The sequence below is a fragment of the Sander lucioperca genome, chromosome 3 (assembly GCF_008315115.2).
Source record: "Sander lucioperca isolate FBNREF2018 chromosome 3, SLUC_FBN_1.2, whole genome shotgun sequence".
NCBI classification, from domain to species: Eukaryota; Metazoa; Chordata; class Actinopteri; order Perciformes; family Percidae; genus Sander; species Sander lucioperca.
The window spans coordinates 25492381-25520235 of record NC_050175.1 but is presented as its reverse complement, the minus strand read 5'-3'; the positions used below and the strand labels follow the sequence as shown (position 1 = coordinate 25520235).

Below are 27855 nucleotides of genomic sequence, written 5' to 3'. Positions count from 1 at the left end.
GGCATCATAGCAACAAAACGGCAACATATTAACACATTTAGAAATGTTAGAAAAGCAAAGCAGGTGGCAGAATGGTCCAGGACATAGAGATGCTTTGACTGAGGGCGTTTTCACACATACCACATTTGGTCCGGACTTTCGGACTTTTCAGTTTGATCCGAACCAAAATTACAGGTGTGAAACCTCCCCCGGACCACGGTCCGGATCAAAAGACCAAATTTTCGTCCGATAAGAGGTGGTCTCGGTCCGGACCAAACTGAACCATGGTCCGGTTTGTTTACAGTGTGAAAGCATTTTTTGGATGGTTCGGCCTTTCGGACCAAATAGAAGAAGCTCTGGCAGGCTCTCTTTGTGTTACAAGACCGGGGAATAGCTCCTTTAAGGAATAGCTCGGTGCTTAGTGTGTAGGCTACATGAGAGAGTGACGGTGAATGTGCTCAGAGCAGACAGCTGTCGGCTATCAGAGCAGAGAATACATCAGCAGTTTATTTGTTAAGTGGTAGTAAATGTACAGTGTAGGTTTCCGTTTGTCTCTGAATAAATTCTCCAGAAAGTTCCAGTGTCTTTGGTTCTCAACATCACAACAAAACAAAAAGAGCCGCAGCCGTATGGGAGAGCAGCAGTCCGATGAAAAAACACACCGAGAGAGGAGACGAGAGGACGGGGAAGCCCGTCTACAAACCAATCAATTACAAGTATCTGGAGACGCAGCTCACGTATGTGATGACGGCAGGACGTAGTTTTGTCACATATAGATCTTTAGTGCGCTTGCATAACTGCAGTGTGAAACCAAAACTTACCTGATCAAATGTATACAATGTAACAAAAGCATGAACCTTGGTCCGGACCTTGGTTCGGACTTTCATGTGTGAAAACGCCCTGTGACACTGTTGAAGTGTGCTTGAGCTAAAATACTAATCTTTATCATTTGACATTCTACGTTCTGTGTGCTGATTGTTCTGTGGAGTACAGCACAAAAGGAATATTCCTGGGATGTATATCATCCGTCTTACTCTTTCTCTCTCTTTCTTTGTTTCCATCTCTCAGGGCTTGGATGGAGGGCTGCAATCCGACCTGCTGATCACCCCGTGGCTAACTTTGAGTTTGATGTCGTGGTGGGGGCTGACGGACGCAGGAATACTCTGGAAGGTGAGAAGAAGGCAAACAAAAGGGGCGAACAGTATAGGTCTACTCCACAAAGTACGATAAATGTTACCTGTGTCTGATCATGCAAGTAACAATCTGTGACCCGGATGTATATTTTCCCACCAGCAACAATCAAAGCACAGGGTTAGAGCCTACTGTCACTCTCAAATGTACATGTTTCTTGAAACAACTTGGAGTTTATTTAATACTTTCGGATGCTGTTAAATGTCGGTTAAGCTCACACAATGCAAATATTTCATTTCAACTTCTCAGCTATATATGTGAATGTATTTGTCCGTGTTTAGGTGTTTACATTATTTTGAAAAATATTTACAGCATCACATGGAACAAGAAGTCCCAGCACACCTTTTGTTTACTGAACAGTGTTTCTGAACTCTCACCTTAAATAAATTATACTGCATTATTTCCGTTGTGAAGCTAAAGGAAACTCACCTTTTGTAAACTTACACTTGTATGACAGTGGGAAAAGGTTATACATGAAACCCCGAAACACTGTACATAAATAGAGCAGAGCTTGGACTCGGTGCAGCAGCTGATGTGATTGGACTCTTTCTCTCTCTCTCTCTCTCTCTCTCTCTCTCTCTCTTGGTCTCTGTATTAAAAAATGCTGTCATATAACAACCAATTCGGATCAGATGCTTATTCCAAAAAAGGGCATTTTTTGGGCCGGACAGATGTTTAGCTCATTCTTCAATTATGATGATGCCTGGGGGAATTATTTTCCCCTGCAGTTAGCCTGCTTTTTGAGCTGCTTTAATGGCCTAGCTACGGTAACACAGTTAAATGCAATCAGATCTGCATGGCAATAAAGAGACATAGAGGTGAAAAGGTCCTCCATGGCTTCAACAGTGACAGTGTGGAGGAGACGTTTTTTCTTCTGCACCCAGAAAGTACTTTCCCTGCCTCAAACATCACTTTGTAGTAAGCAACATATCCATTTTCTTTTACTTACTGCACTTACAGCTTTAGAATTAGTGACATTTTTGGTGAATTCTTGCTGGTTTGAAAAGGTCATTTAAAAAAAATGTACCAGTAAAATGTTGAACCTTAGTGTTACTCTATTTGATGTCTGCTTGGGATTTTGTTTTGTTTTGTTCGGGACATAAAATGTTAACATTGAATTTTGTTTCCTGTGTCCCTGTTTTGTCTTTCAAAATATCTGAAATAGACAGTTGTCGAAAGAACAATTTTTATGGTTCAGTATTGCATATTGTAGCATCCATTGAATCATAATTCCTCAAAGATATGAATAAAATAAAAATCCTGCTTACTCTTAAACCATTAATTCTTAATAAAATGAAAGACAGTTTTCCAAATGGTCTGTTTTACTGCTACACTTGCAGTTCTAAAGGTTAATAAGAAAAAGGCATTTAACTTCATATTAATTGCTGGTGCTTCTTACAATCCATGGCTTTTGTTCCCCCGGCTATATAAAGGGTCACCTTGGTAAGCCTCTTATCCTAAAATAACTGTCTTGTAATTATGGTTAAAGGCTAGATTTCCTTTGGTTTTAACAGACAAGTCGATAGGACGGGTTTGCTTGGGAAGATCCCCTTGTTTCTCTGTTTCATTCTTTTATTTGTCTTTTTCTCTACCAGGTTTCAAAAGGAAGGAGTTCAGGGGGAAGCTGGCGATCGCCATCACAGCCAACTTTATCAACAGGAACACCACTGCAGAGGCCAAAGTAGAAGAGATCAGCGGCGTTGCCTTCATCTTCAACCAGAAGTTCTTTCTTGACCTCAAAGAGGAGACAGGTGGGAGAGAAGCTCAGTCAAACTGCCTCACTGTGGTGTTAGCTGACATGAAGATGCATTAGACATTGATGGGTTTGAGTCACTTGCTACAAATGTCTACAACAATTTGATGTCCATTTAGTGCTTTTAAAAAAATGTTTTAGCCATTCTCAAACCATATTATTTGTTGCAGGTATCGATCTGGAGAACATTGTGTACTACAAGGACAACACGCATTACTTTGTCATGACTGCCAAAAAACAGAGCCTGCTGGACAAGGGAGTCGTCATTAATGTAAACAGAACATGTCTTCGGGGATCCATCGTGTCCTTTTTCACTGTATTTCACTTTTTGAAAATGTGCTTTTAACCGCTAATTTTCAGTGTAGTTTTATCTTATTAAATCATGATGACAAGAAATCAATATCATGAACTATTGTACAACATAATGCAATCAAATGCAACATCCCCAAATACTGTCTCTACTTTATTTTTCTTCAGACTGTGTTAGAGAGGTGATGAATTAACTAGTACTGTAAATTATGACACAGCATTTTGTGCTGCAGTTTATTGGATTAAATTGCAATCCTATACCCTATAACATTTTGGCTGGGAGATTAATACCATGGTCGCAAATAATTGCATCAGTTTAGACTGCATACTAGCCCGATAATCAGACTGAATTTCCATTTTGTTTTAAAAAAGCTCTCTAAGGGAACAGATCATAAAGAAAACAATCTTGGTCTTTTAGTTAAGCTCACTCTTACTCTGTGTGAACTTCTCCTGACTGTCGTGCTTCTGTTCAACAGGATTACATAGACACCCAGATGCTGCTGAGCAGTGAGAATGTCAACCAGGAAGCTCTTCTGTGCTACGCCCGAGAGGCTGCTGACTTTGGCACCAACTACCAACTTCCCACGCTGGATTTTGCCATGAACCACTGCGGGCAGCCAGATGTAGCAATGTTTGACTTCACAAGCATGTACGCCTCCGAGAACGCTGCTCTGGTCAGGGAGAGATTTGGACACCAGCTGCTGGTAGCACTGGTTGGCGACAGTCTGTTAGAGGTAAGGAAGAGCAAGACGTATCAAGTCAAGTGAGCTCAGTTTAGGTGAGTGTAGGAAGGTAGCCGGGTCTTAAGGAAGAGAAGCTGTTACACAACATGTAACATTGTAACACAACGTTTTCACTGACACACATTTATATTCATACATTCATATTTTTGTTGTGTTCCCGTGCAGCCCTTCTGGCCCATGGGAACGGGTTGCGCCAGAGGTTTCCTGGCTGCCTTTGACACGGCCTGGATGGTAAGGAGCTGGGCTCAGGGTCGGACGGCTGTGGAAGTGCTGGCAGAGAGGTACACACACACACACACACACACACACAAAATCCTGTTGAGTATTTTGTTTGGACACTGCCATGTTAAGTGATATAAATAATACCATCCGTCTTGCACTTGTGTTTCAATAGGGAGAGCATTTACAGGCTACTTCCACAGACAACAACTGAAAACATTGGTAAAAACTTTGACCAGTACACCATTGACCCTGGGACTCGATACCCCAACCTCAACTCCTCTTGTGTCAGGCCACATCAGGTGAGAGGGAGTACCCACTTTGACAAAATCAGATTCTTACCATCTGTCCATCTGTTTTTTTAACAAATAAACACAACTTCTTGAGTGTCTTTATTGTATTCATTTTCCCTTTCCTTCCTGTTTTAGGTGCGTCACTTGTACGTCAGCGGAGAGCTGAATTCCTGCTCTCTGGAGCGTGCTGCTACCATACGTCGGCCTGTAAATCTCTGCAGACGAGGTAAGTGTAACTTGAATTGACAGATTCTCATGTGTTGTTTTTATGAGTGGATCTGTAGTTCAGAGCACAGATTTGCTGCTGATCCTTTTTTAGATTATTTAGAGTAGTTATCTGACTGATTGATAAGGGTTTCACTCTTCTGTTACTTTGAAAGGATTTGAAAAAAAGCTTTGAAGAAAGAGCCAGTTGTGGAAAGAACAGTCAAACACATTTATCTCGCTTTCCAAGTTCAGCATTACTTTATGTCCCTGTTTAAAATGAACCTCTGCACATGCTGAACTGAGCTGTTCAACTGAAGTAACTCGAGTCACTGACTCATCAAAGGCAGCGAGGAAGTACATGTCCAGACAAAATGACAAAGATATGTACATACCTCAGCTCCAGTTCTGTCATGGCCTTATTTACTGGCACACCATGTGTTGGTCCATGCTTGTGACATCATATCCTCTTCAGCATAAACTTGTGGGAGCTATTTTCTAACACAGCCTGCATTAATGTGAGAAGTTATTTAAGGAATTGCATTGTTTTACCATGTTTCTGTTGTAGAGTCAGAGATCAGACCAGCGAGGCTTCTTACCTGGTGCCAGAAACAGACCGAGGGCTACAAGAATGTGATGATTACAGACTTGACGTCTTCTTGGAAAAGTGGCATCGCCCTCTGCGCCCTCATCCACAGGTTCAAACCCCAGCTGATGTACGTAATACACATCAGATATCAGTAGCAGTCTGCAGCACTGAATCTTTCCATCTTAAACCAGTGTATTGAATGCATACGCATTTTATTTTTATTTTTTTTAAATGAACTCTGCGCCCTTTTTTGTAGCAACTAGTTGTGAGGAAATTCATTTCTTATGGCTGTGTTAAATATGCATGCCATGAGAGCAGCTCTTTGATCTATGCCTGTTTTCTGCTGCACTCTCTACCCTTACAACTTTTAAAACACTCAACCCTTCTTTGAGCGCTGATAGATGTGAAGAAGACTTCATACATAGCTGCACTATACGTAAAGCTAGCTGATAGTAAATGGTGCAAACAGAGGAGTTTTGAGAGTGCAGCTGTGTACATTTCACACATTTTTACTAAGGCCATTTTGTCAGTGAGATTATCAACTCAACTGAAATAAATACTTGTTGTTGTACCTGTATTAATTATTATTATTGAGAAGGTCCAAGTGTTGGTCCTTTCTGTGTGTTGATCTGGAGCCATGGACAAAGTCCTCATTGAAAAAAACAGAAACTGTACCTTAGTTTCCACTTTTTAGGGTTAGACTGGCTTGCACAGCATGGTATAGCCAATGCAACTGTAGATTAGTACATTTACGAATCTAATTATATCGTATCCACTCTTTAATTATTGCCTTCATACCTCGCCACATGCCACTAGAATTTCATGTGGTCCTGTAAGTTTCCAGGAACTACTGGCATTTTCCCCCTTCCCTCCATATGCATGCCTTTCAGCAGAGCAGGCTGCAGAGAGTTGAGCAGGTTCCTAGAAAAGAAAGAAAGTGCGAGCCTCTGTACTTACGCAATAACACCAAAGTTTGTGTGTGTTGCTGCTAGGTTACTGCTCTCTTCTTTACATTATTTATAATGGTGTCTGCACACCGTCAGGGTAGGTAGAGCTGTCAGAGCTAGGTTTTTTTTCTCCCAATAGAAGTAATTTGCTGCCCTTTTCTCCTGTAATATCAGAAACAAGTTCTTCTGCAGGGCTGAAGATTGATTAAGATCATTTTCTGTGTAAAGTCATTCCATTCGGCTTACGTTAATGCTTTCACATCAGTGTGCGTATTATCTTACATGCTCAACATCAGTCACACATGAGATAACATGAAATGGAAATAATCCTTTTAAGAATCTCAGTTACAAACATTACTGTTACATTCCTGTCTCATTATTCAGGGCATCTTAAATGGTTACTGTACTACACTAAAGTTAAAATATGTTAAAAGAAAATGTAATTAAAGAAGTCTCATTATGTATGCATTGCAGAGTGATCAGGGGAAACGTAAACCAGAAGTAAATGGCCTCACAATGAAAATTGAAACCCTACTATATGCTGGCACAGTAACTTTATACTTTTCCCAGCTGCTTTGCCATGACATACGTTCTCTGAATCTTTTTTCATAACCTCCCTTTTACTCAAGCCACCATTACTGTCTTTTTCCATCAGAGATTTTGACTCATTAAAAGAAGAAGACCACTGTGCAAACCTCCAGCTGGCTTTTGACATCAGTGAGCGTGAATTTGGGATCGGACCATTCACATCTGTGAAGGAGCTGAGTGATGATCAGGAGCTGGATAAGACCAGGATGATCACCTACCTGTCCAAGTTCTACGAGCTGTTCCGGGGCACACCTCTACCTGCCTCAGGTACTCTACTCTACTCTACTTTACTTTACTTTAGTATACTCTACTCTGCTCTACTTTACTCTACTCTACTTTACTTTAGTATACTCTTCTCTACTCTGCTCTACTCTACTATTCTTTACTCTACTCTTCTCTACTCTGCTCTACTCTACTTTAGTATACCCTGCTCTACTTTAGTATACTCTACTCTACCCTGCTCTACTTTAGTATACTCTACTCTACTCTACCCTGCTCTACTCTACTCTGCTCTACTCTACTTTAGTATACTCTACTTTAGTATACTCTACCCTGCTCTACTCTACTTTACTATTCTTTACTCTACCCTGCTCTACTCTACTCTGCTCTACTCTACTTTAGTATACTCTACTTTAGTATACTCTACTCTACTGTACTCTACTTTAGTATACTCTACTCTACTTTAGTATACTCTACTCTACTGTACTCTACTTTAGTATACTCTACTCTACCCTGCTCTACTTTAGTTTACTCTACTCTACTTTAGTATACTCTACCCTGCTCTGCTCTACTTTAGTTTACTCTACTCTACTTTAGTATACTCTACCCTGCTCTACTCTACTTTACTATTCTTTACTCTACCCTGCTCTACTCTACTCTGCTCTACTCTACTTTAGTATACTCTACTTTAGTATACTCTACTCTACTGTACTCTACTTTAGTATACTCTACTGTACTCTACTTTAGTATACTCTACTCTACCCTGCTCTACTTTAGTTTACTCTACTCTACTTTAGTATACTCTACTCTACCCTGCTCTACTTTAGTTTACTCTACTCTACTTTAGTATACTCTACCCTGCTCTGCTCTACTTTAGTATACTCTACTCTAGTTTACTCTACTCTACTTTACTTTAGTATACCCGACTCTGCTCTACTCTACTTTAGTATACTCTGCTCTACTTCACTATACTCTGATCTACTCTACTATACTCTACTGTGCTCTACTTTACGCTACTCTACTCTACTCTACTGTGGTCAGCTTTACTTGACTGTATTTTTTTTTTTTTTACTTTTTTTTTCTACACTACCCTGCTCTTTACTTTTCAAGTATATACAACTCAGTTCTACTGTACTCATTCCATTCAATCTGATTCTACTTGACTTAACTCTACTCTGCTGAATTGTAATCTACTCTGTAGTTATAGACACTGATGCCTGTTTCTGGTCTTCATCTTCTTCACTGCATTTTATGATTTAAAATATGTACAAACAACCACAAAAAAACCAGAAATGACAGTATTGAATTTCATTTGGTTTCCTGTAAAAATGTGTGTGTAGTGCAGTCCTATTAGTCAAGTATAGTGGCATGAGAGGAATGTGTATCTGTAGCAGAGCTGTGAACTGCTGTAGTCTAAGAGTCTCTACTGAAGGGATATTTAATGCTTACCTTTACTCTGTTGTTTTATTTAACACCAGCCAACCATTCTCCTTCCTCTGACATGCAGCTGAGTGATTCAAAGGGTTTTTTTATTTAGTGGAACATTTCTTAAACAAATACAGCAACTCTCTTTTTTCCCATACCACTCATATAACTTTCCTAATCTATATTGTCTGTCATTATTCATTGATATTATCTGAAATTTATGAGTGTGCACCATGGAAACTATGAAAACTATTATGCAGCCATGTGTTCTACTGCAGGTTCCAGAGGAGTGGATGAAAACAATGAAGATTATCCATCTAAGGAAGTCAGAAGTAATAATAATGTGCTCAATCTTGCGCTTCCAAGGAAACGGGTACCAAAGGTAACTCCACACTGAAATGTTTAAATCTGATGTACTAAATACAACAAGTTGACTGACTTCCAATATCTTTATTTAATGTGGGATTTATTTTATATACATGCAGCTTTTCGTTGTTAAATTAGTTTTAAAGGGCCATATGAGATTTTCTCCAGCCTATTTTGGCTTGAAACTCCCCTTCTTTTGACTGTTGGATATGCAGTCTTATTTCTTTGTGCTGTACTTTTAGGATGAAAAGAAATCAGATGGTACAGATCCAATTTACAAAAGGAGGCGGAAGTTCTGCAGTTACCTGGAGGAGGTTTGTTATTAAACTACCTACTTGTAATTTCAAACTTATCTTCTTGACAAATAAGCCTGTTGAAATAGTAGGATCTTGTCTGTTCTCTGTCTCTCGTTAGGCCACCAATCTGTCGAGTAATGGCTCTGCAGTGCGAGATGACCGAGAGCCCAAGGAAAACAAAGTGCGCTCAATGGCTACTCAGTTGCTGGCCAAGTTTGAGAGCACACCCAGCTCCACCATCCGGAAAACACAGGTGAAAAAATCAACACAACAATGTGTTCAGTAAACGCATAGATTTTATTTTATTGTAGTAGGGCTGCAGTTTTCATTGTCGTCCTTTAAGGCTGTAAGTAAGTATATATGCATGTATCTATATAACTACAGACCAATACTTTGTACATCCTTCCTACCTGCATATAGTTAAAATGGCTCAAATGGATAAAAAATATATGTTTTAAATTTCCCTTGTTGTGAGCTGGAGCTCTGACAGTGGTCTGTGGTTTTATTCTGACAAAACTTTTCCTTTTGCTAATGCTACAGTCTTCTCTTGTCTTTTGTTTCCAGCATTTAATCTTTTCAGCCTTTTCTATTTCTGTGCCTTTTCATTAACGGTCTTCCTGTGAGAAGCCCGTCCCGCTGCAAACTGTTGAGCTGGCTGAGAGTCTGCACATTAAACTCAGGCCTCCGGTCCCACCTAAACCTCCTTCAGAGATGCAGGTAGCCTGGAGCTGCCAGACAGCAGTGTTTGTACCCACAAGACAAACAATTAGCAAACATGAAGTATCAAAAAGGATAATGTGGATTTAACAGATCATCTCATTTGAATGTAGCTGTTGGCTGTTGACTCACAGCTCTCAGATGTCACAGCCTGTTCTCAACTGCATTACCATGTGATGATTACATAACTCTGGCAAAACATAAAGCAGACAGCCTATTCATTTTAATGGATTACCTATGCAAGTTAGTTTTCATGCTGTGCCTCAAAAAACTTGCGCTATGCTTTGAAAATGTCTGGCAGCATTGTAAAGTTCTTGTGATTTGTGGTTAATGGGCTGAAACATATAAAACCACTTGTGTGGTTCTTTAAATGATCGCCTAGTGAGTGAAAGATAATAAATCAATTAAAGCTTCACAGTTTTGTTGCTTGATGAGAAGCTTAACCGCCGCTCACGTGTGCACTACTGTATATCATCCCTTTCAGTTTGAAGTCAGTATCAGAAAAGCAGCAGAACACTTAGTGCACCTGCCTCCAAAGACTCTGCCCAAACCTCAGCTCCAGCCTGAGGTCCAGCATCCATTTTCTGTAGTGAAGCTCAGGCATGTTGATCAGACACACGCTGAGACAAAGCCCCAGCCTCATCCTGAGAGTGCAGACCCCCCTGCTTCTTCTCCCTCTTGCCACTCAGCAATCCATTTCATGTCAAGAGTCCTCCAGCGCCTCAGGGAGGTGGATGCACACGTCTCTGAGGTGATCACTATCTCCTTCATATCTTTAACTTCTGTTTTCTTTTCTGTCCTCTTTTTAAACCCTTGTGATCGTTGCATGTTCTGATCCCCCAAAACGGCCCCAGAGTGAACGTTGATTATATATTATGCTCTGATTATACATTTAGGCTTGGGTAATGTGTAGTCAGATGGTGAAGTCAGCCCCTAAATTATCCGGCCTGACGAAAATGGCAAGAGCAGGCGTACAGACCTGGCCACGAGCGGCGACAGGCACACAGGCAAATTATTGGCCAGTCTGAGTGCATGTGGAACAGGTCGGCCAGGGCCGGTCTGCAAATAAGCTATTTTGATTATTCAGATTTGCCAAAAGCATGCCTGTGTTGGCTCAGATCAGCACTGCACAATTGTTGTCCTTATCAAGTCATTTAGTGTAGAACTGATGTGTGAGATATTGTAACATCAAATGCAGTTTCACTTGTTTAGAGAATTTTCTTAAAATAATGAAAATGAGAAATAAATTTCAACTAAATCACTATTACAAACATGGGTTATTTTCTTGACCACTGCTCCTCTTTGTTAGAACGGCTTGTCTGTGTTTGACATGGTCATGATTTATGGGACTTCTTCTTATATATTAAATCTTTTCGTTTCATTTTCTTGACAGAGGCACTTGCACTTACATGAATGAGCTCTGTTAAATGTTTAATGTTTTCAAGTGTTGATTGTCAGACCTCTTTTATAGCTGACAAAATGCTGCTAGCTGACATATTGTATACTGTATGATGTAGGGCTAACAGCGTACCATACTTATCGCACAGAAATTTGGCCTTGACTCAATTAAGCCTTACAGACTCAATACTTCACTGTGTAATTTATTAATGTAGATATTTATTTGGCTAAACTGACTTACTTGTCTTTGATGTCTGTGCCAGGTCTGTAAGGCTGTCTCAGTTCTCTGTTCCAGTACAGTATGAGTAACCACATTAAGTCGGGTGTAAAATAGATGTAATAAGGCAGCCTTCATTCCACACAGCAACGTTTTTGTTCTCCTCCCGACAATGCACGCTTAGCTGTCAAATCCTGCTTCTTATTGGGAAAGTAGAACAGAAAGGCCTTTCATCATTTAACCATGTAATGCTTATTAAATGGTTATTAGTATACCTAATTATGCCTACCCACAGAGATTTCCACATTAGATGGAAGAATGTGTCTCACTGTACAGAGGAGGCAAGACTGATGGCTTTTCTTTTGTTCCTGTGCTCCGTGTCATCCTGCAGAAAAAAGCTCAGACACAACAGGCTAGAGAGTTTCACACAAAGAGTATAAAGGAAAAAGCTGTTCACCTTAGAGGGTTGTTCTCAGCAGACAGCTCTGCTGTCCTCAAGGTGACTATGTCAAGCTTGGTGTGTGACCTTACCCTGGCTTTGTGTTTTTCACTTCATGCCCTTCTGTGTGTGTGTGTGTGTGTGTGTGTGTGTGTGTGTGTGTGTGTGTGTGTGTGTGTGTGTGTGTTTAGGATCACAAGTGTTGCATGCAGCTAATTTGCTCCCTCGTCATTTTGTACAACAAAATGACACTGTATATAACTAGATGCAGTTAATTCTGTCATAATTCAATGACTTTCTTTTAAAATCAAGGTGAGACTTAAAGCGACTATAATACATTTTTATAATAATGTATCAAATGACAATATGAAAACAATTTGACAATATGACAGGGGTTACTCGTAGTAAAGAACCTGTAGAGAATGATCACCTGAATCTGCAGCTCGACTCTACTTTACACAGCTTTATAGTGAGTTTCAGCTAATTTTTTAGCTGTCTGGTCTTTAACGTTACTGTTTTGGTTCACTCTTACTGCTCTCATAGCGTCCTAGCGTTTTAGCCTTAGTTGTATCTAGGTGTACCTAAAGAACTGGCAAAAAGACTTCATGTTCATGATGTTGTTTGTTTTAGTAGTGAGGGGTCAACATATCTTATTCACCCCAAAGGCAGCACACATAGGGCCTGTTCTAAAACAGCTTAAAAAACAAGCATCATAGCCCAAGATTTACATTGTTGTCATGTATCTTCTTAATTATAATTGACAGATTTATACGAAAGGACTGCTGCTTTGCATGAAAGCTTTGCTTTTAACTGCTGTTTCTGCCCCTTGTGCTTTTAATTACCAGCAGTCCTCGTAGAAGAGAAGTGTGTGTTCTTGTGGTGGCACTCTGTGGGTTTCTCTGCTCCACCCATCCCAAACAGCCTGTTCCAACTCAACAGCCAGATGTTATAGCAGGACTTACACTAGTTTAATACAAAGGAACACAACTCCTGGTACACAGTGTTTGGATCAAATTTGATTCCTGTAGCGCAATTGGGGAAACTGATTGGACATGACAAACTTTCTCACTGAACCAACCACTCAGTGTTAATCCATATAACCTATTGATTATTTCCTTTCTATACTTATATTACTTGCTTACCTTAACTTTTTTTTTAACATTTCCCTCTTGGCTGAATAGGCTTTAAGGTGAAGACAGTGGTCACCCTCTCTGAAGATGACCCCAGATACAGAGCCTCATACAGTTCGCCCTCACATCAACTGTCACTCAAAATATCCCCAAGATAACATTGAGAATTAAAGCATTCGTTTAAAAACAGCTGTGTGTTCCTCATCTTGCACTCAAAATCTCCCACTGTCACTCGTTCGGCATGTCTTACCACCTGTGTTTCTCCCAAGCTTGCCAACACCTCCAAGAGTAACTAACTCAACACAGAGTTTAAATTTCTAACAGAAACATTTTGTGACCTGTAACAAACAAAATCTCAACTCAAGTAAGTAGACCAAAAATGAGGACTGATCTTGCGTTAAAAAGAGCGATAAGAATAGATTCAATATATACGCAGTCTTTCCTATAAAATAATGTTTGGAGGAATCTTTTTGGTCAAACAGATGATAAAACTTGTTTGCATATTATATGATTTTCTTAAAGCCAGCAATAGGTGTTAAATTTATGAATGTGTCAGTTATTTCAATAATCTTATGGTTATGATGTACAGTATTTAATTACCTGAGTTTAAGTAGTGGGAAATAGTAACTGAATAGAAAGATTAAAGTCAGTGTCAAAGACTTTGTTTTATCGAGGTGTGTGACACTCATCTTCCCTGTTTTCCTTTTCCATCGTCGCTGCCTATCCTCTGTTTCCCAGGGCGGCTCACTACGAAGGGCATTCCCCCCGTCAGGTGACCAGTGTCACTCATGCGAGAGACGTGTTTATATGGTGGAGAGGGTCTGTGCCGAGGGGCTCTACTTCCACAGGGAGTGTTTCCGCTGTTCTACCTGCAGCTCTGCCCTGCGACAGGGAGCACATGCCTTCGACTCTGAACAGGGTACGTGTTATCCCATATCATCTCTGAATCAGTATTGAATCCACATTTTACTTTAAAAAAAAGAGTAAAGTTCAGTATTTAATTGGCTACTTTGTACTGACGGTTGTTGTAATCTTGCAGGAAAATTGTACTGCAAACTCCATTTTGATCAACGCAACAGTGGGACAAATCTACGGAGGACTTTTTCTGTACGCTCAGTGAGTACTTTGCATTTCCAACAGTATCCATCTCATCCTAGCAATATTTACTGTAAGATATCTAACTCTTCTGTCCTCTGTCTTAGAATCGTTCTGGAGCTGGAGTTCAGGAGCGATGTGCTGACGACGGACAGAGCTCAGAGTCCAGCAGCACAGCAGACCTGCAGAGTCAACCCTCAGCAGGTACCTTCAGCTCGTTCATGAGGAAACACCTGAGCTGGCCCCTGAGTGTGACTCGCGCTGTGTGTAACGCCCCCTGGTATCTGTCCCATCGTGTGCGTGGTACAGCACAGGCCTTCGCCGGCCACCTCAGGGACAATGCCCAGGACTATGCGTTACTGTATGAGCTACTGAGCATGAGCTTACCCCTGCTGCTTGTTTTACAAGAGGTACTGCTGCAGATGTACACAGAGGCTGTGTCTGATGGGCCCAGCTGTCTACAGCCTCTGTTGCTGTGGCTGCAGGAGCATATTGGGCACAGGCTCATCTAGATGCTCAGCAGACCTCAGCTGTTAATATTTGACTTCAAATGCCATTAAATCTGTGGCTGAGGTGCACATTAGCAGGAGTGTTCTTGTCAAAATATCATTTGTAGCTGTGCACAAGCACCTTTGTAATGTTTACTTGCCTTTTTATGATTATACTGCTCAGTGTCTTGGATGCACTGTACTTGTGCATCAGCCAAAAAAGAGACACTGTAGGTTGCTCATGCAACTTTTTGCAATTTTCTACAAGGGTTATTCAAAGCTGCACCAAATATGTTTGCAGTGGGTTTGATGTGGAAACTGTACATTATTTGTAGGGTTAGAATAAGTTAAACAAATAAGGCAGTTAAAATGAAAATAAAACAGGCCACAGTCGGTGCATTAAAGACTTGAGACTGCTGAAATCATCTTTGCTGTAGAACTCAACCTTTTACAAACTGTCTTGGAAAATGGATCCTGTGGTTAAAATAGCTCAACTCAGGTTAAGACTGACTAACTTGATGCACTTTATCTTTGGGAACTGCCTTGTCGGTGCACCAGTAAACTGTCACATTATAAACCCAGTTCTCGTGTTAGTAACGCTGGCCACCAGACAGGTTTTCTTTTGACTATGCATGTGCGCTCCCGCCCATATGTGTTTTTCTTTGATTATATATATGCACGTATGTGTGTTTTACACAAACATGTCAACAATTTGCTCACTATCTTATATACTCAGTTTACTTTCATTAAATGTTTTCATTGATTCTTGAATGGATAACACCAAAGAAACTCAGTATTTAGTTCTACTTTGCTGCCATCTACTGTTGACTCAAAAATGAGATGCCCCACCCCTTCGTTTTTTAACCTCCCTGTATAACATTACAGACAGTTACGTTTTCAATTGATTTGATGATGTTTTGATTTATGAAATATTTTTTTAATTTACTGTTGACAATAGAAGCTGGTGATGTGCATGCTATGCTGTGATGTGTTTGATTGTGCTTGCCTTTCTTGCCATCATTTTAAAGCATGTTGTTGGAAGACAAGTTGCTTCCCATTCAGATACACTATCTAATGATGCTTATGAAGAACTTTCAGAGTTTCACAGTTTTGTTTTGTTTATAAACTATTTGAAAATGATATTTGCGAAGACTTCAGGCATTATTTTAAGTGTTTACAGCATGATGTGCTGGATATGCAAGATGATGTTTGTGTTTTGTTGTCAGCTACATAATATTTCATGTTGAATTGCTGAATGTGCTGCATGTAATAGTAACTAGTATTTTTTTAAATACCAAAGAACTTTTCTCATCACGCTGACTGGACTTGTGTAACATTTATCTGTATGACAAGACGACAATCATCAACATGTGTTATGGTGCCAGCATACAAATATCGTCTTCATTCTGAATGTCAGTATTTTGCTTTGTTTTTATAAAGATTTTCTACTTTTGTGCTTTCAGCTGTTATTTGTGTCTGTATGTTCTCTTTGTTTTAGATAATGTTTCTCTTTTCCTCTCGTTCAGCTGAAGCCTTTTATGAAGTGAGTGAGCCAGCTGGATGGTTAGGAGAAATAACATTTTGAAGGTGATCACCTGCATGGTCACGTTGTGATGTGGCTGCAGATACTGACGATAAATAACTGACCCAAATTGTCTCATATGACTTAACAACATTGTTGAAGTGATTGAAGATGTTTGTTTGAAGTGATGCAGAGTTTTGACTAAACTAAACTCATGACTAATGAACGGCTTCAGTGTCTCTCATTGATTCTCCAGCTGTTTTGGGAATGAACTAGTACCAACTAAGCCTGGTTCAAGACCTCTGAACTGCTGCCTCCATTTCTTATTATATATTATATATATAATATTTTTATTAGTGCTTCAAATAGTATAGATAACTAAATTGCAATTCACTCTTCTACGACCCTGAACATTAAATAATATAACAATATAATAAAATAGAATATTATAATACAAATGTAGTACTTTTAAATGTTTTGCCAAATTAATTAAATTTAGATGCCTTTTATTTTTTGTGACCAACCTTTAGTGCCTGGAAATGTTTGTTGACATGTTTGGTCATAACTCTTCCTCAGGTGAAGGTTTAAAAACTGCTTTTATTTGTACAGACCCATTTCCACGATGATCTGACAATAACAGCAAAGAACCACTTAATATAACCTTCCATACAGAATATAGCACCATTTAGAGAAACCTTCTCTTTCAGTGTGTGCATTGACCCCTGTAACCTTATATTTTTACTGCACAAGACCTTGTTTACAAAACACTTCTGTGAAAAAAGTGACTTAAGAAATGGCTGCTATACATGATTTTAAATGTCCTTGACTCTACTACACCAGTTTATATTCTGTTGAAACTTCTGTACTTTCTTTGCTTTGCACTTTTGAAAAGATGTCCAGCATTTAATAATAACAATACTTATATAGTGCTTTTGAGAGTTCTCAAAGATGCTTTTCATACTGTAGGATAAAAAAACAATTTAACCCACACACACACACACACACACATACACGCACTGACTGAATGGAATAAAGGCATGACTTACTAATCCATCATGGTGGATGAGCGTGATAAACTGTATTTCATACGCAGAAGTTTTTTTATTCATCTCAACAATGTTGTCTAAGTCTAGGATGAAGCCACGTGGGTGCATATTTTGAGTCATTTGCGCTTGTAACGGTTAGTAGAGAACAACATTTAAACCAGAAGTTGCTGTTCATACGCCAAAAAACTCTGAGCTCCACTTCTTCACGCTCCACGACAGCCAACAAACTGACACTAAACTTTGCTAGTGAATCACTCCTTGATGCAGCTCTAAACTTACAAATATATTGGTGCATCTGTTCTCATGCTCTTGTCTCATTTCCCTCAAATCAAATCAACCCAACTAAATACAATCATAAAATGTGACAGGGGCTAAATATCTTAACATTTAATATAATTTAATATGTGTATATCACAATGTATTGGTGAATCTCTACATACTCTACATTTTCAAATCTGTAAATGTTGAGGACAACACACCATCAGGGTCTTACGCAGTAAAGATTATGAACTAAAGATATTTGGTCATTTATTCAATTAAAATGAAAGACCGATCTCTTTTGAGAAATAAACGTTACACCTCGAAGATCTTTAACAATTTCAAGATACATATCAAAATTATATTAATAAGAGTTTTAAATGAATACCCCACTTTCAGTTAATCAGTTTCAACTCAACCTAAAAACTGTACAGTCAGAGTGTGCATATCTACAGTGATACACAGATTTCCAATGTTTGTTTCCTGTTTTTCATTCAGAAGCTGCCACACAAGTGAGGTGTCACTTCACCCAGAGAGGACTGAGAATTTAGGAATAATCATAATTCTTCATGACGTCGTTGTATATAATTGTTTATAATTAATGCTGACTTCTTGGAAGTGTGTTAGAAATGTTTTTCTTGTGTTTTTGAACGATTGCTGAATTGTTTTTTGTGCAACAGTATTTCTCAATAAATGTAAGTGTTGTTACTGTGACTTTTTTTATCAGATAAGACTTAAATATGTTGAATGACTTTAGGCTGGTAGTGCTATAGTGTGTAGTTGCTGTCGTCCCTATGAGGAATTCTAAATAATGACAACACCACCCCCACCCCTCCTTCACGCAGTTGCTATAGTGTTCATCCTGTCAAATCAAGCACTTTTGGAGGATTTAATAAAACTTGATAAATAAGACATTCTTACTGAGCTTGACCAACACAACTCTCCCTCTCAATTCACAAAAAACAAGGCTACTGTACTAGACATGGCAGGGTGCCTGGCATGGTTGCTAAAGCAAATATTCATAGACCTAAACTATATAAAGTATTATGCTACATTTCCACAAAGACCTGAAAGTAGCTGTGAAGAACCATTGTTGGTTTCTGGCCAAAGGTTCATGATAGCACCATTTAGCTTGTGAATACCCCCACATCTCTTTCAGTAAGCAGATAATGACCTCTGGGTCTCGGCGTTATTATACCTTGTATAACTGGACTAAAATCTGGTTATTAAAGTAGATAATAAAATAAAATTTCCCTGTGTCCTCTTTAGTCCTGAAGGTCTAACATCTTAAAAGGAAAACACTCTCCTGTGTGGTGAGGAATACACTTAGAGCTGGGAGGGCTAGGCCTCTGTATTGAAAATTGCTCAGTAAAAAAGATTACTTTTGGAATAAGTGTTGGGCAATGAAAGAACACCAATTTGACTCAGAGTTTGATGCCAGCACTTTTTGGCTTTAAATCATTTCAGCCTTAGGCATTCAGGATCCTAGTGGCCTCAGGGTAAAAGCTCCTCCTGAGCCTCTCAGTGCTGGCCTGGTGTATCCGATACCTTCTACCCAACCCTAAACAGGGAGTAAAGGCTGTTACATGGATGCTTTGGATCTTTAATGATTCTCCTGGTCTTTTTCTTGCAACACCTGGTGTTAAATATCATTTAGGCAGCGTGGGGCACCTCCTATTGTGTGTTCAGCAAAACGAACCTCTTTTTGCAGGGACTTGCGGTCCTGTTCTATGCTATTTCTGTACCAGGCAGTGATGTTTCCTGTCAGGACATTTTCGATGATGCAGGAGTAGAAATTGCTCAGTATTTAAAGGGATACAGGGGAGCTACACCTCAGGCGTCTGAGGTGAAACAGTCTCTGCCTTGCCTTTCTCACCACTGAGATAGTATGCAGCGCCCAGGTCAGACCCTCACTTGGTGATGTGGACACCAAGGTACTTGAAACTGTCCACCATCTCCACAGATGACCTGTTAATATTAATAAGGGAGGTGTAGTTCCTTTCCTGTTTCTTACCAACGTCCACTATCACCTCTTTGGTCTTGCTGACATTCATGAGTACTATGTTGTTGTCCTGACACCAGCGGGTCTACTTCTTTCAGGTAGAGCTGTTCATTGTTGTCTGTGATCCGGACCACCACAGCTGTGTCGTCAGCAAACTTGATGATGGTGTCGGAGTCAAAAGTGGCGAAAGAGGGTGAAAGAGGTGTGTGGACATCCTCAGCACCTAAGGGTCTGTCTGTCAGGAAGTCAAGGATCCACATGCACAGTGAGGCTTAAACCCAGGTCCTTGAGCTTTGTGACTGAGCCTGGGGGGAACTATGGTGTACTTTATTTTACAATGCTTCTCTCACCTTATTCATTAATGGGTAATTTAACAACACATTCTCCTGATGTTCGTAAGTATAAAGACATCCAGTGTTGTCATTAGCAGCAATATTTATTTGATGACTTGCTGAGCAAGATATTTGAAGAGCTCACATTAGATACTTTATTTAAGTCATGTTTTTGCAAATATGTTTGTCATCCCAACCTACAAAAACAACAACATGATAGACAGACAATCACTAAATATTTCAATTAATTTTGAGAGAGAAATTGTTATACAAAGCTGTTGATCTGACTAATTTCAGACATAATGTTGGCAGTCATGAAGGCACATAATATTTTTCTTTTTAGTCTACCCCACAGACCTGTAGTTCAGCGATGTGAAGTGTGATTTTATAAAACACTGTCAAGTCCTGCAGAAGCCGACATCCTTGCACTTTGCTGTGTGTGCATCTCTTGTGGAGTGTCATCTGTTTACTGACCTCTTGTAATGTTTTCATTTCTTTTTTATTATGAAATGACGTTTCTTTAAATGCAAAAAGAGCAGAATAGAAAACAAGTTATACGGTAGCAATGATTAGCATTCAAGCAACAGAGCAATCAGAGCCTGAGATTGCATTGAAATTACAGAAGCTGTGAAAGTTGATGAAAAAAATTGAAAAGCTGGGACGAGATGAATCTAAAAATATAATGTCATTATTGTAGCACTTTCACGTAAATCATCCTGTTAAACAGTCAAACACAAATCTCTCGCCAGGATGCTGGAGTGAATAATCTATATTCTATTTGAACATTTACATTTCCTCTAAGAAGAAAATGAGAAAAATAGAATAAACAGACGTCATTTAAGGTGATTTTTATAGTCCATACTTACAATATTTTGCAGTAAGGTTATTAAGAAGGCTTTATAATGTGCAAATGAACAAACCCCTGTTGCTGTCACAGGTTTTCCTTGTGTTTCTCTATGTTTTTCCCTCGCTGCATTTTATGTCGCTTAAATTGCCTCCTCGAGGCCTCCACTTGCCTCCCTTCCTCGCGTCTTAAGGTGCATCCCACCAAGGAGGCATGGGAGAGATGCGAGAAAATCAAGGGAGGAGAGAGGAAACGAGCAAATGTGTTTTTAGAGTTAGCAACTCCTTTAGCTGCATGGCTTCCGGGAAAGCTGCTCTTGTGTGTCCTCGCCTATAGCTCCTCGATCCCTCCTTGATGCTCGCACAGAACCACTTCCGGTTCAGCCAAGGGCAGAGGAGTCGAGGAGCTATCAAATAAGCGACATGACAGCTAATGTCCCTCCCACTGAGGAGGCACGGGAGAGACGTGAGGAAATCATGGGAGAAGAGAGAAAACAAGCAAATGTGTTTTTAGCGGGATGAGACGTCCTTTCCTCTGAAGCTTCACATGAATTCGTCAGCTGTATGGGCGGAGAACAGCTTTCAGCTACACGGCTTCCGGGAAGGCTGCTCTTGTGTATGCTCGGCTATAGCTCCTCGATAATCCCTCCTCGATGCTTGCTCGACAGGAGCCATCAAAAAAGGGTAATGTGTTCCTGTGTTTCTGTGTCTGTGGGCGTGGCGCTCATCTGCCCTCTCCTGGTTCCTATTTGCTGCTGATCATCCACACCTGCCTTCCATCAAGTTCATAAAGCTCTGGTATATCAACACCGGTCATTCAGCCACTCATAGCCAGATCTTCAGTCAGCTACCGTAGTAGTTTCACCTCAGGCCGTTCCTTAAGTATTACTGTCTTTTTCTCTAGTGTTTTTGTGTTTGACCCGTTCTTCTGTGCTTCAGGATTACTCTCCTCTGGCCGTTTGCTTCCGCCTGCATCCCCCCAGCTACTGCAGAAAACCACTTCAATCCCTGCTCACTCATCTGCCTTGCTTCAGCATCTCGAGCCATTACCAACCTTGTGCCTCTGCCAGCAGTCTTCTCGCTCATCCCACCTTCAATCCCCCTTTTCCCTTACAATTAAATCCTTTGTTCATTCATCTACTCCTGAGTCTGAGTCTGCGTTTGAAATCTGTGTGAAATCACAACAGCAGCTTTATGACATAAAAGAAAACGTGGTAAAAAAAAAAGGTAACACTTTACTTGAAGGTATCGACAGAAGAGTGACATGACACTGTCATGAACACATGAACCCTAACCCTAACTCTAACTCTAACTCTAACCCTAACCCTAACCCTAAGCATAACTTGTCATGACAAAAACCGAATGACGTGTAAAAACAGGCTCCACACATAACAGAGCATCACATAAACAAGCTCCCTGTTTCATATTGACAAATGTAAGAAAAGGACTAATGGCAGCAGATGCCATTCTATATCTTATAAGCCTCAAATAACACACCACTCAGAGCGTATCTGACTATCTCATACTAAATAACAAAACACAGCGAAATACATTTAGGGCCCCGCTAGACAGATGAAAGAAACAGTGCTGAACAATGAAGTTGTCTTTCCTCCGCAGCGTGTAGTAAGTATTTAATCATAATCACTGGGCAGGAAAAGTCCTGTTGTGCTTAATGTTGCTCAGTGTTTCTGAAAGGAAAACAGAGATTTTTCTCTCCATGAGACTGTAAAATACAGCTAAGGTTAAACGTTTCATCAGTTTATAAAATATGATGCACTGTTATAGATTAAACTACCCAACAGTATATAAAATAACAGTAAATTGCTACTTACACATTAATGCATCAGTCATAATAATCAAATATATACTGGTATAACACTCACGTGAACCATTTTTGCTGCATTATGAGTGCTTTTACTTTTGATACATGAATTACATTTAGTTAACAATTAGCTAATAATACATACTTTTTCTTAAATGTCATATTTTCAATGTGGGATTATTTTCACTTCAGTGAAGGATCTAAAGAATCAGTGTATGGAGCCCAGAAGTTGACAAAATGTGGTAAAAGGTTATCAGACATGCTGAACATATAACTGAATACATAATGAAATAATATTGTTAAATAGTTAAAATGGAGTGTAAAACAAAATATAGCAAGAGAAGAAATAGAAACAAATATTAAGCTTGATACTTTTCCTTTAACCTCCGATAAGTTGCTTTTTATAATAGATGATATGAATAGAGATAGAATTCAATCAAATGATTGAAAGTGTAAAACTTTATTCCCACATCATTTTCAACTATCTAACTAGTTGTATTATTCATTGATGTTAGCTTTTTGACTCTATATAGCTGCACACCATATAGGAATTAAACGTATTTTATTTATATTTCAAACTTCCCTCTAAATGTGCAAATATGCCTCAAGGTATGCAGTAATCATTTCATTTAATTAACTGAAAGAATGTTGTTGATCCTTGAGATGCTTGAACAAATCGTATGCTGCCTCTTCTGAATTTAACTGGTGCTAAGAGCATAATACAAACATTTATAATTGCATTTTTTTTAAAGCAAATCAGGAAGTTCAAACACGACTGCCTTCACGACCAAAGTCCTTCAAATTTTTGCTTTTGTATGAACCCCGAAATCCATTAAGCTGCTAAAATTGAGTCTCTGCAGCTCGTCTGTTAATGTTAAATATGCTGCTGGTTTGGATGTCATGTTTTGACATTGCCTCAGACTGACCTGTTATAGGTTTCTAATCATTCTTGTAATGATTACTTTTGTGCACAGGCCAGCATTACATTTTCATAATTTGCTTCCTTTTCCTTTTAACTTTAGTTTTCTTTACATTAATCTACTTTTAAATGAATTAATTCAACTCTTCCCATTATTCATTCAACCATTATTACATCTTTGTCACTTAAACTGTAGACATAAGTGCAGATCTAAGAATAAACTATGACCGTGTCAATGGCAAGCAAAATAGTTGGTACATCCCAAAAGCTCTTGACTCAACTTTTTACATAAAGGATGAGGAAGAAAGCAAGATGTATCCTGGCAGATACCTCCCATACTCTCTTCAGCCAGTTTGAACCCTTTAGCTCCGGGAGGCGCTATAGAGCCCCTCTGGCAACTGAAAATGTATTTGAGAAGTCCTTTATCCAAGTGCCATCAATATTCTTAAATCAACAAAGTGATTTAAGCCACAGATATTGAAATTAAAAGTGTTTTAATGTATAATATGATTGTGTCTTTGTGTTTGTTTAACTGCTTGTCTGCTTTTCATGTTGTTGTTTCTTGTGTTTGGTAAGCCAAAGACAAATTTCCATCCTGGTGGACAATAAAAGATACATTCTATTCTATTCTACATTGGGGTGAAATCTTAGTGGCATATCTTTAATATTTGGGAAGTAAAAACCAAAACTATGTTCATGGCCAGATACTGGGTAAGTGGGTATATGTACTGTATATATATAAACTGACCCTTTAATATGATTGCTAAGCATGTCATTGACAATTCTCATTGGTTCAATTCAAAACAGTCCAGATAATTTCATTCAGATATCTCAGAGTGACAGTGAGTTTGGCCAGACCTCTCTCAAATATCACAAAGATATACTGTATGTGCTGTGGGTCTGGCAATATTCTTTTTTCTATTTATTTATTTTTTTTAGATATCTGGTAAACAGTGAGTGAGAAGAAAGATGCATGTCTGAAAATAGTAACTGAATAAAACCTTGAAAAAAAGTACAGCCTGTTACGCAGAACAATGAAAACATTGTTCTTGTAATGCACATGGCATTTGCAGGAGGATTTCTTACTGGAAACAGCTACTGTACTATGTAACTGTGTATAGAACAACACAATCATATGTAAAAGCTCTCATGGAATGGGTAAAGCTAAAATCTCTATTCTGGTAAATCAATTGGAAAAATGTCACACAAAAAATACCACATATTCCATTTTTGTCTTTAGTTTTGCATAAAACTACGAGATACTTTCTGTATTGACTCAAAAAACCATCACACATCTCTCTGGAGGAGCCTTTAGTGTCATCAACTAATATATATCCTCCTATGGCGATGTGCCTTTATTAGAAATAATGAAAATAAAAAAGTGTAGAATACTACACTGGAAAGGATACTTACAATGAATATGTACACTACAAAAAAAGAAAATATAAAGTAATCTGGTGTCTAACGCTTTATTGATGATAGGGACAGAGCTAAGATTTTACTCTATTCGGAGGCTTTTGATTTTTTTTAAATGATTTTTGCAAACATAGCAAGCTCTATGAGAGGCTGCAGCTGAACAAGCATGCCTGTTCCTCTGCAAGGCAGTCGAGGATTGTAGATGTACCTCTCCCAACCTTGTTTATGTCTGGCCTTTCTGGTTAGCCCCTCTGTGATCAAATATGTAATTATTTGTTGAATCTCTTTTATTCCCATGTAGTCGTGAAATCCAGCTTCCAAGAAACAAGTAGGTTTTAAAAACACCAAATGCACTCCACCAAGTTTTGAAAGCAGATTTTGTTGCACCAGACCCTTTTATTGGCTGTGCACAAAACTGATATCACCTATTCAAAGATGGTTTCCCAAGGATAGATGCAAATTGGAGAGAGCACTTGTAAATGAATATGATTGTAAAGAGAGCGGTGCATCTTTCCTTGAGAACATTTTAATATAAGGACATTAATTCAAAAAGGACATTAATTCAAGCAAGTGAGCATTTGCATAAAGTGAATAGATGTTCCAAAAATACAGGGATCATAATGAATGTTTAGGTGACAAATGTCTATCCTTTGATCAGATTATGAGTGTGTTTGCACAAGACATTTTTTATTCTGATTGAGCTCATAATTGAGCTAATGATTGCATTTTTCTGGTGATCCATTTTCCAAGTCTAAATTGTTTTGGCCAAGAGAAAAAAGGTTTTGCCAGGATCATTTTTTTCTAGGTTTATGTTGTTGTTATACAAATTTCTAGCCAAAAGAAAGACATGACAGTAATATTTCATAACTTGCTGACACCCAATGTATGTACCTTGTGTTGAGAGTGCACAGAGAAATGAAAACTGGCTGAAATAATAACAACAACAAACACTATATTTCACTCGTCAAAACTTGTTTTGACACTGTTTTCACAGATGGAAAAAAACTAACTTAGAAACATTATCCTGGCAATACCCTTTTTTCACTTGTTATTAAGTCATAAACACCAGAGAAAAAAATATTTACATCAGACTTAAAAAAATCACCAAAATGTTCTTTCTCATTTGCCTCTCAGGGCTTTATGCTGAGGATTTGATTGAGTGATTGAGAAGGTTTGTAGGTAGGAGTGAGAATCAGCAGAAATACTGGGGACTAGTGCAGAGCATGGAGGGAATAGCAGGCTCTGAAATGATACGGAGTGACAGGGAAACTATGGCAAAAAAACAACCTAATTGTTATATAGGCCTTTTCCCACTCCAGACATGTCAAATGACATGTCAAAGCAGAAAAACCACAGTGGTAATTAACAAAATTATAACAGCTCCCTTTTTATTAGATGAGGTGAGACTGCATGTTTCAGGGCTGCATGCAGGCTCACTGGCAGCTGAACTGAGCTGTCGTTAATTTGAACTTGTTTTACCTGTGCTTTTCCTGACAAGTTAAGTCTAAGGTGAGTGCTACGAGAGTAATGGTAAATCTGACTATAAACTATGACTGTTGAGTGAACGAGAGAGTGATTTCACACACATCCCCATTGCTCCATAGTTTACATATTTAAGGCGGTTTCTCAATAATTCTCTTCATTTGACAAGTTCCCTCGTTGTCAACTTCCCCTGTCCTGCCTGTTAATCCTGTGAGCTGCTTGGCGTGCTAGTATCCTGCGTCAGCCCGCCAGTTTGCTCATCGGCCTCCTGCCAGTCTCATCCTGCAGCCTCCCACCAGTCAGCATTCACTGGTCTCAGCCGCACTCATCAGGTGTCTAACAGCCCCTTCAAGTCATTAGTCTGACCTCTTCCTCTGTTTTCTGCTGGCCGTCGCCTGTTAAAAGTTCAGTTTGTTTCAGATGACCTGGTGGTGTGATGTGCTGTCTGAAGTCTAAAGGTGAAAAGCCTGCAGCAGTAGCCTCCTCCTCGCTGCATAACAATACCTCCCTGATTTATCCAAGAAATCTCTGACTTTTGTGCATCTTAACAGTCTCAAATCCATACATTGTACACTCTCTACTTGAAGGCAATCATGGTGTTACTCGCTTGTTGCAACACAATGCATACTTTAAACTTCAGTAACATTTTCAATGTAGGACTTTTATTTGTAATGGAGTATTTTAACAGTACAGGTATTACTACTTTTACTTACAGCGGCTATAAATGATATTTCTTATAATAACAATATATCAAATGACAATGTGAAAACAACATGAAAGGGGTTGCTCGTAGTGATGAACCTGAGAAAAAAGAAGTTAGGATCTGAATGCTATACTGTCTTCAGTGTATTTCTGTTCCTGAGGTTTCAACAAACCTTTTTTTTCCATTGTAACACTTGCTTGAGTCATTACAGGGACCTTGTATGTGTGACAGCTCTACTTTAAAACAATCACAAGAATTGGAGTTCATTATTGGGACACTGCAGCCAGTGACAAGAAGAAATCAATCTCTTTAAATGTGAAATTCACATGTATGTAGTTATATATATAATGTTGGAGTTGAAGGGTTGTTCCAGTTAATAGCATTATACCAGATGCTCTAAGTTTTGGTTGAGGATGCTACAATAAATTGAGCCCTGGATTTCTTTCCAGCCTTATCCTCTGACATTTAAGCTGGGGTATAGTGACAATGCACTTCAATAGCCCATTGTTCTGAACCACTATCATCAGTAAAGCCCAGGACCTGGGAGCTGTGCTTTTTCACCAAAAAGCACAAAATGATCACCCATAATCAGACATCATACGCCAAGATGTCTTGAACAGGAGCATTTCCAGCCATTAAGTGTAATTACACTCCTGTATCTGCCTTTATATACCTCTGTATTCATATCAAATAAGCCTTCCCTTACATGGTAAGACCATAGCCCTGTCTGTCCTTTATAGAGCACAACAGCAGTTCTGGCAGCAGTTAAGAAAAACACCCTCAAAAAGGTAAGCTTGGCAGGGACGACACTGAGGATGAGTAGTTTATGTCTATTAGAGGTTCAGGAACTTGTATGTGTTTGTTATTGATCTGTGCCTAAGGACACAGAACAGGAGAATCTAGTG

At 39.2% G+C, this 27855-nt stretch overlaps 1 protein-coding gene across 11 annotated transcripts in view; it reads left to right on the top strand.

Annotated features, from left to right (window-relative positions):
• The window catches only part of mical2a (microtubule associated monooxygenase, calponin and LIM domain containing 2a), an 858504-nt gene that overhangs the window by 18789 nt on the left and 811860 nt on the right, over positions 1 to 27855 (top strand). The window contains exons 5-24 of one of the 11 annotated variants that reach the window (XM_031324244.2): positions 1048 to 1149; positions 2766 to 2921; positions 3094 to 3194; positions 3709 to 3966; positions 4141 to 4256; positions 4370 to 4496; positions 4623 to 4713; positions 5260 to 5407; positions 6883 to 7082; positions 8738 to 8841; positions 9068 to 9139; positions 9240 to 9374; positions 9749 to 9838; positions 10323 to 10589; positions 11845 to 11952; positions 13761 to 13941; positions 14062 to 14138; positions 14225 to 14321; positions 16132 to 16192; positions 17933 to 18142. In XM_031324244.2, the coding sequence (XP_031180104.1) occupies positions 1048 to 1149; positions 2766 to 2921; positions 3094 to 3194; positions 3709 to 3966; positions 4141 to 4256; positions 4370 to 4496; positions 4623 to 4713; positions 5260 to 5407; positions 6883 to 7082; positions 8738 to 8841; positions 9068 to 9139; positions 9240 to 9374; positions 9749 to 9838; positions 10323 to 10589; positions 11845 to 11952; positions 13761 to 13941; positions 14062 to 14138; positions 14225 to 14321; positions 16132 to 16190 (2489 nt within the window). In that variant the 3' untranslated portion in view covers positions 16191 to 16192; positions 17933 to 18142. Of the gene's footprint in view, positions 1 to 1047; positions 1150 to 2765; positions 2922 to 3093; positions 3195 to 3708; positions 3967 to 4140; positions 4257 to 4369; positions 4497 to 4622; positions 4714 to 5259; positions 5408 to 6882; positions 7083 to 8737; positions 8842 to 9067; positions 9140 to 9239; positions 9375 to 9685; positions 9839 to 10322; positions 10590 to 11844; positions 11953 to 13760; positions 13942 to 14061; positions 14139 to 14224; positions 16354 to 17929; positions 18143 to 27855 lie in introns of those variants that run through there. The other 10 variants (XM_031324241.2, XR_004109299.2, XM_031324242.2 and 7 more) reach the window with 10 other exon arrangements.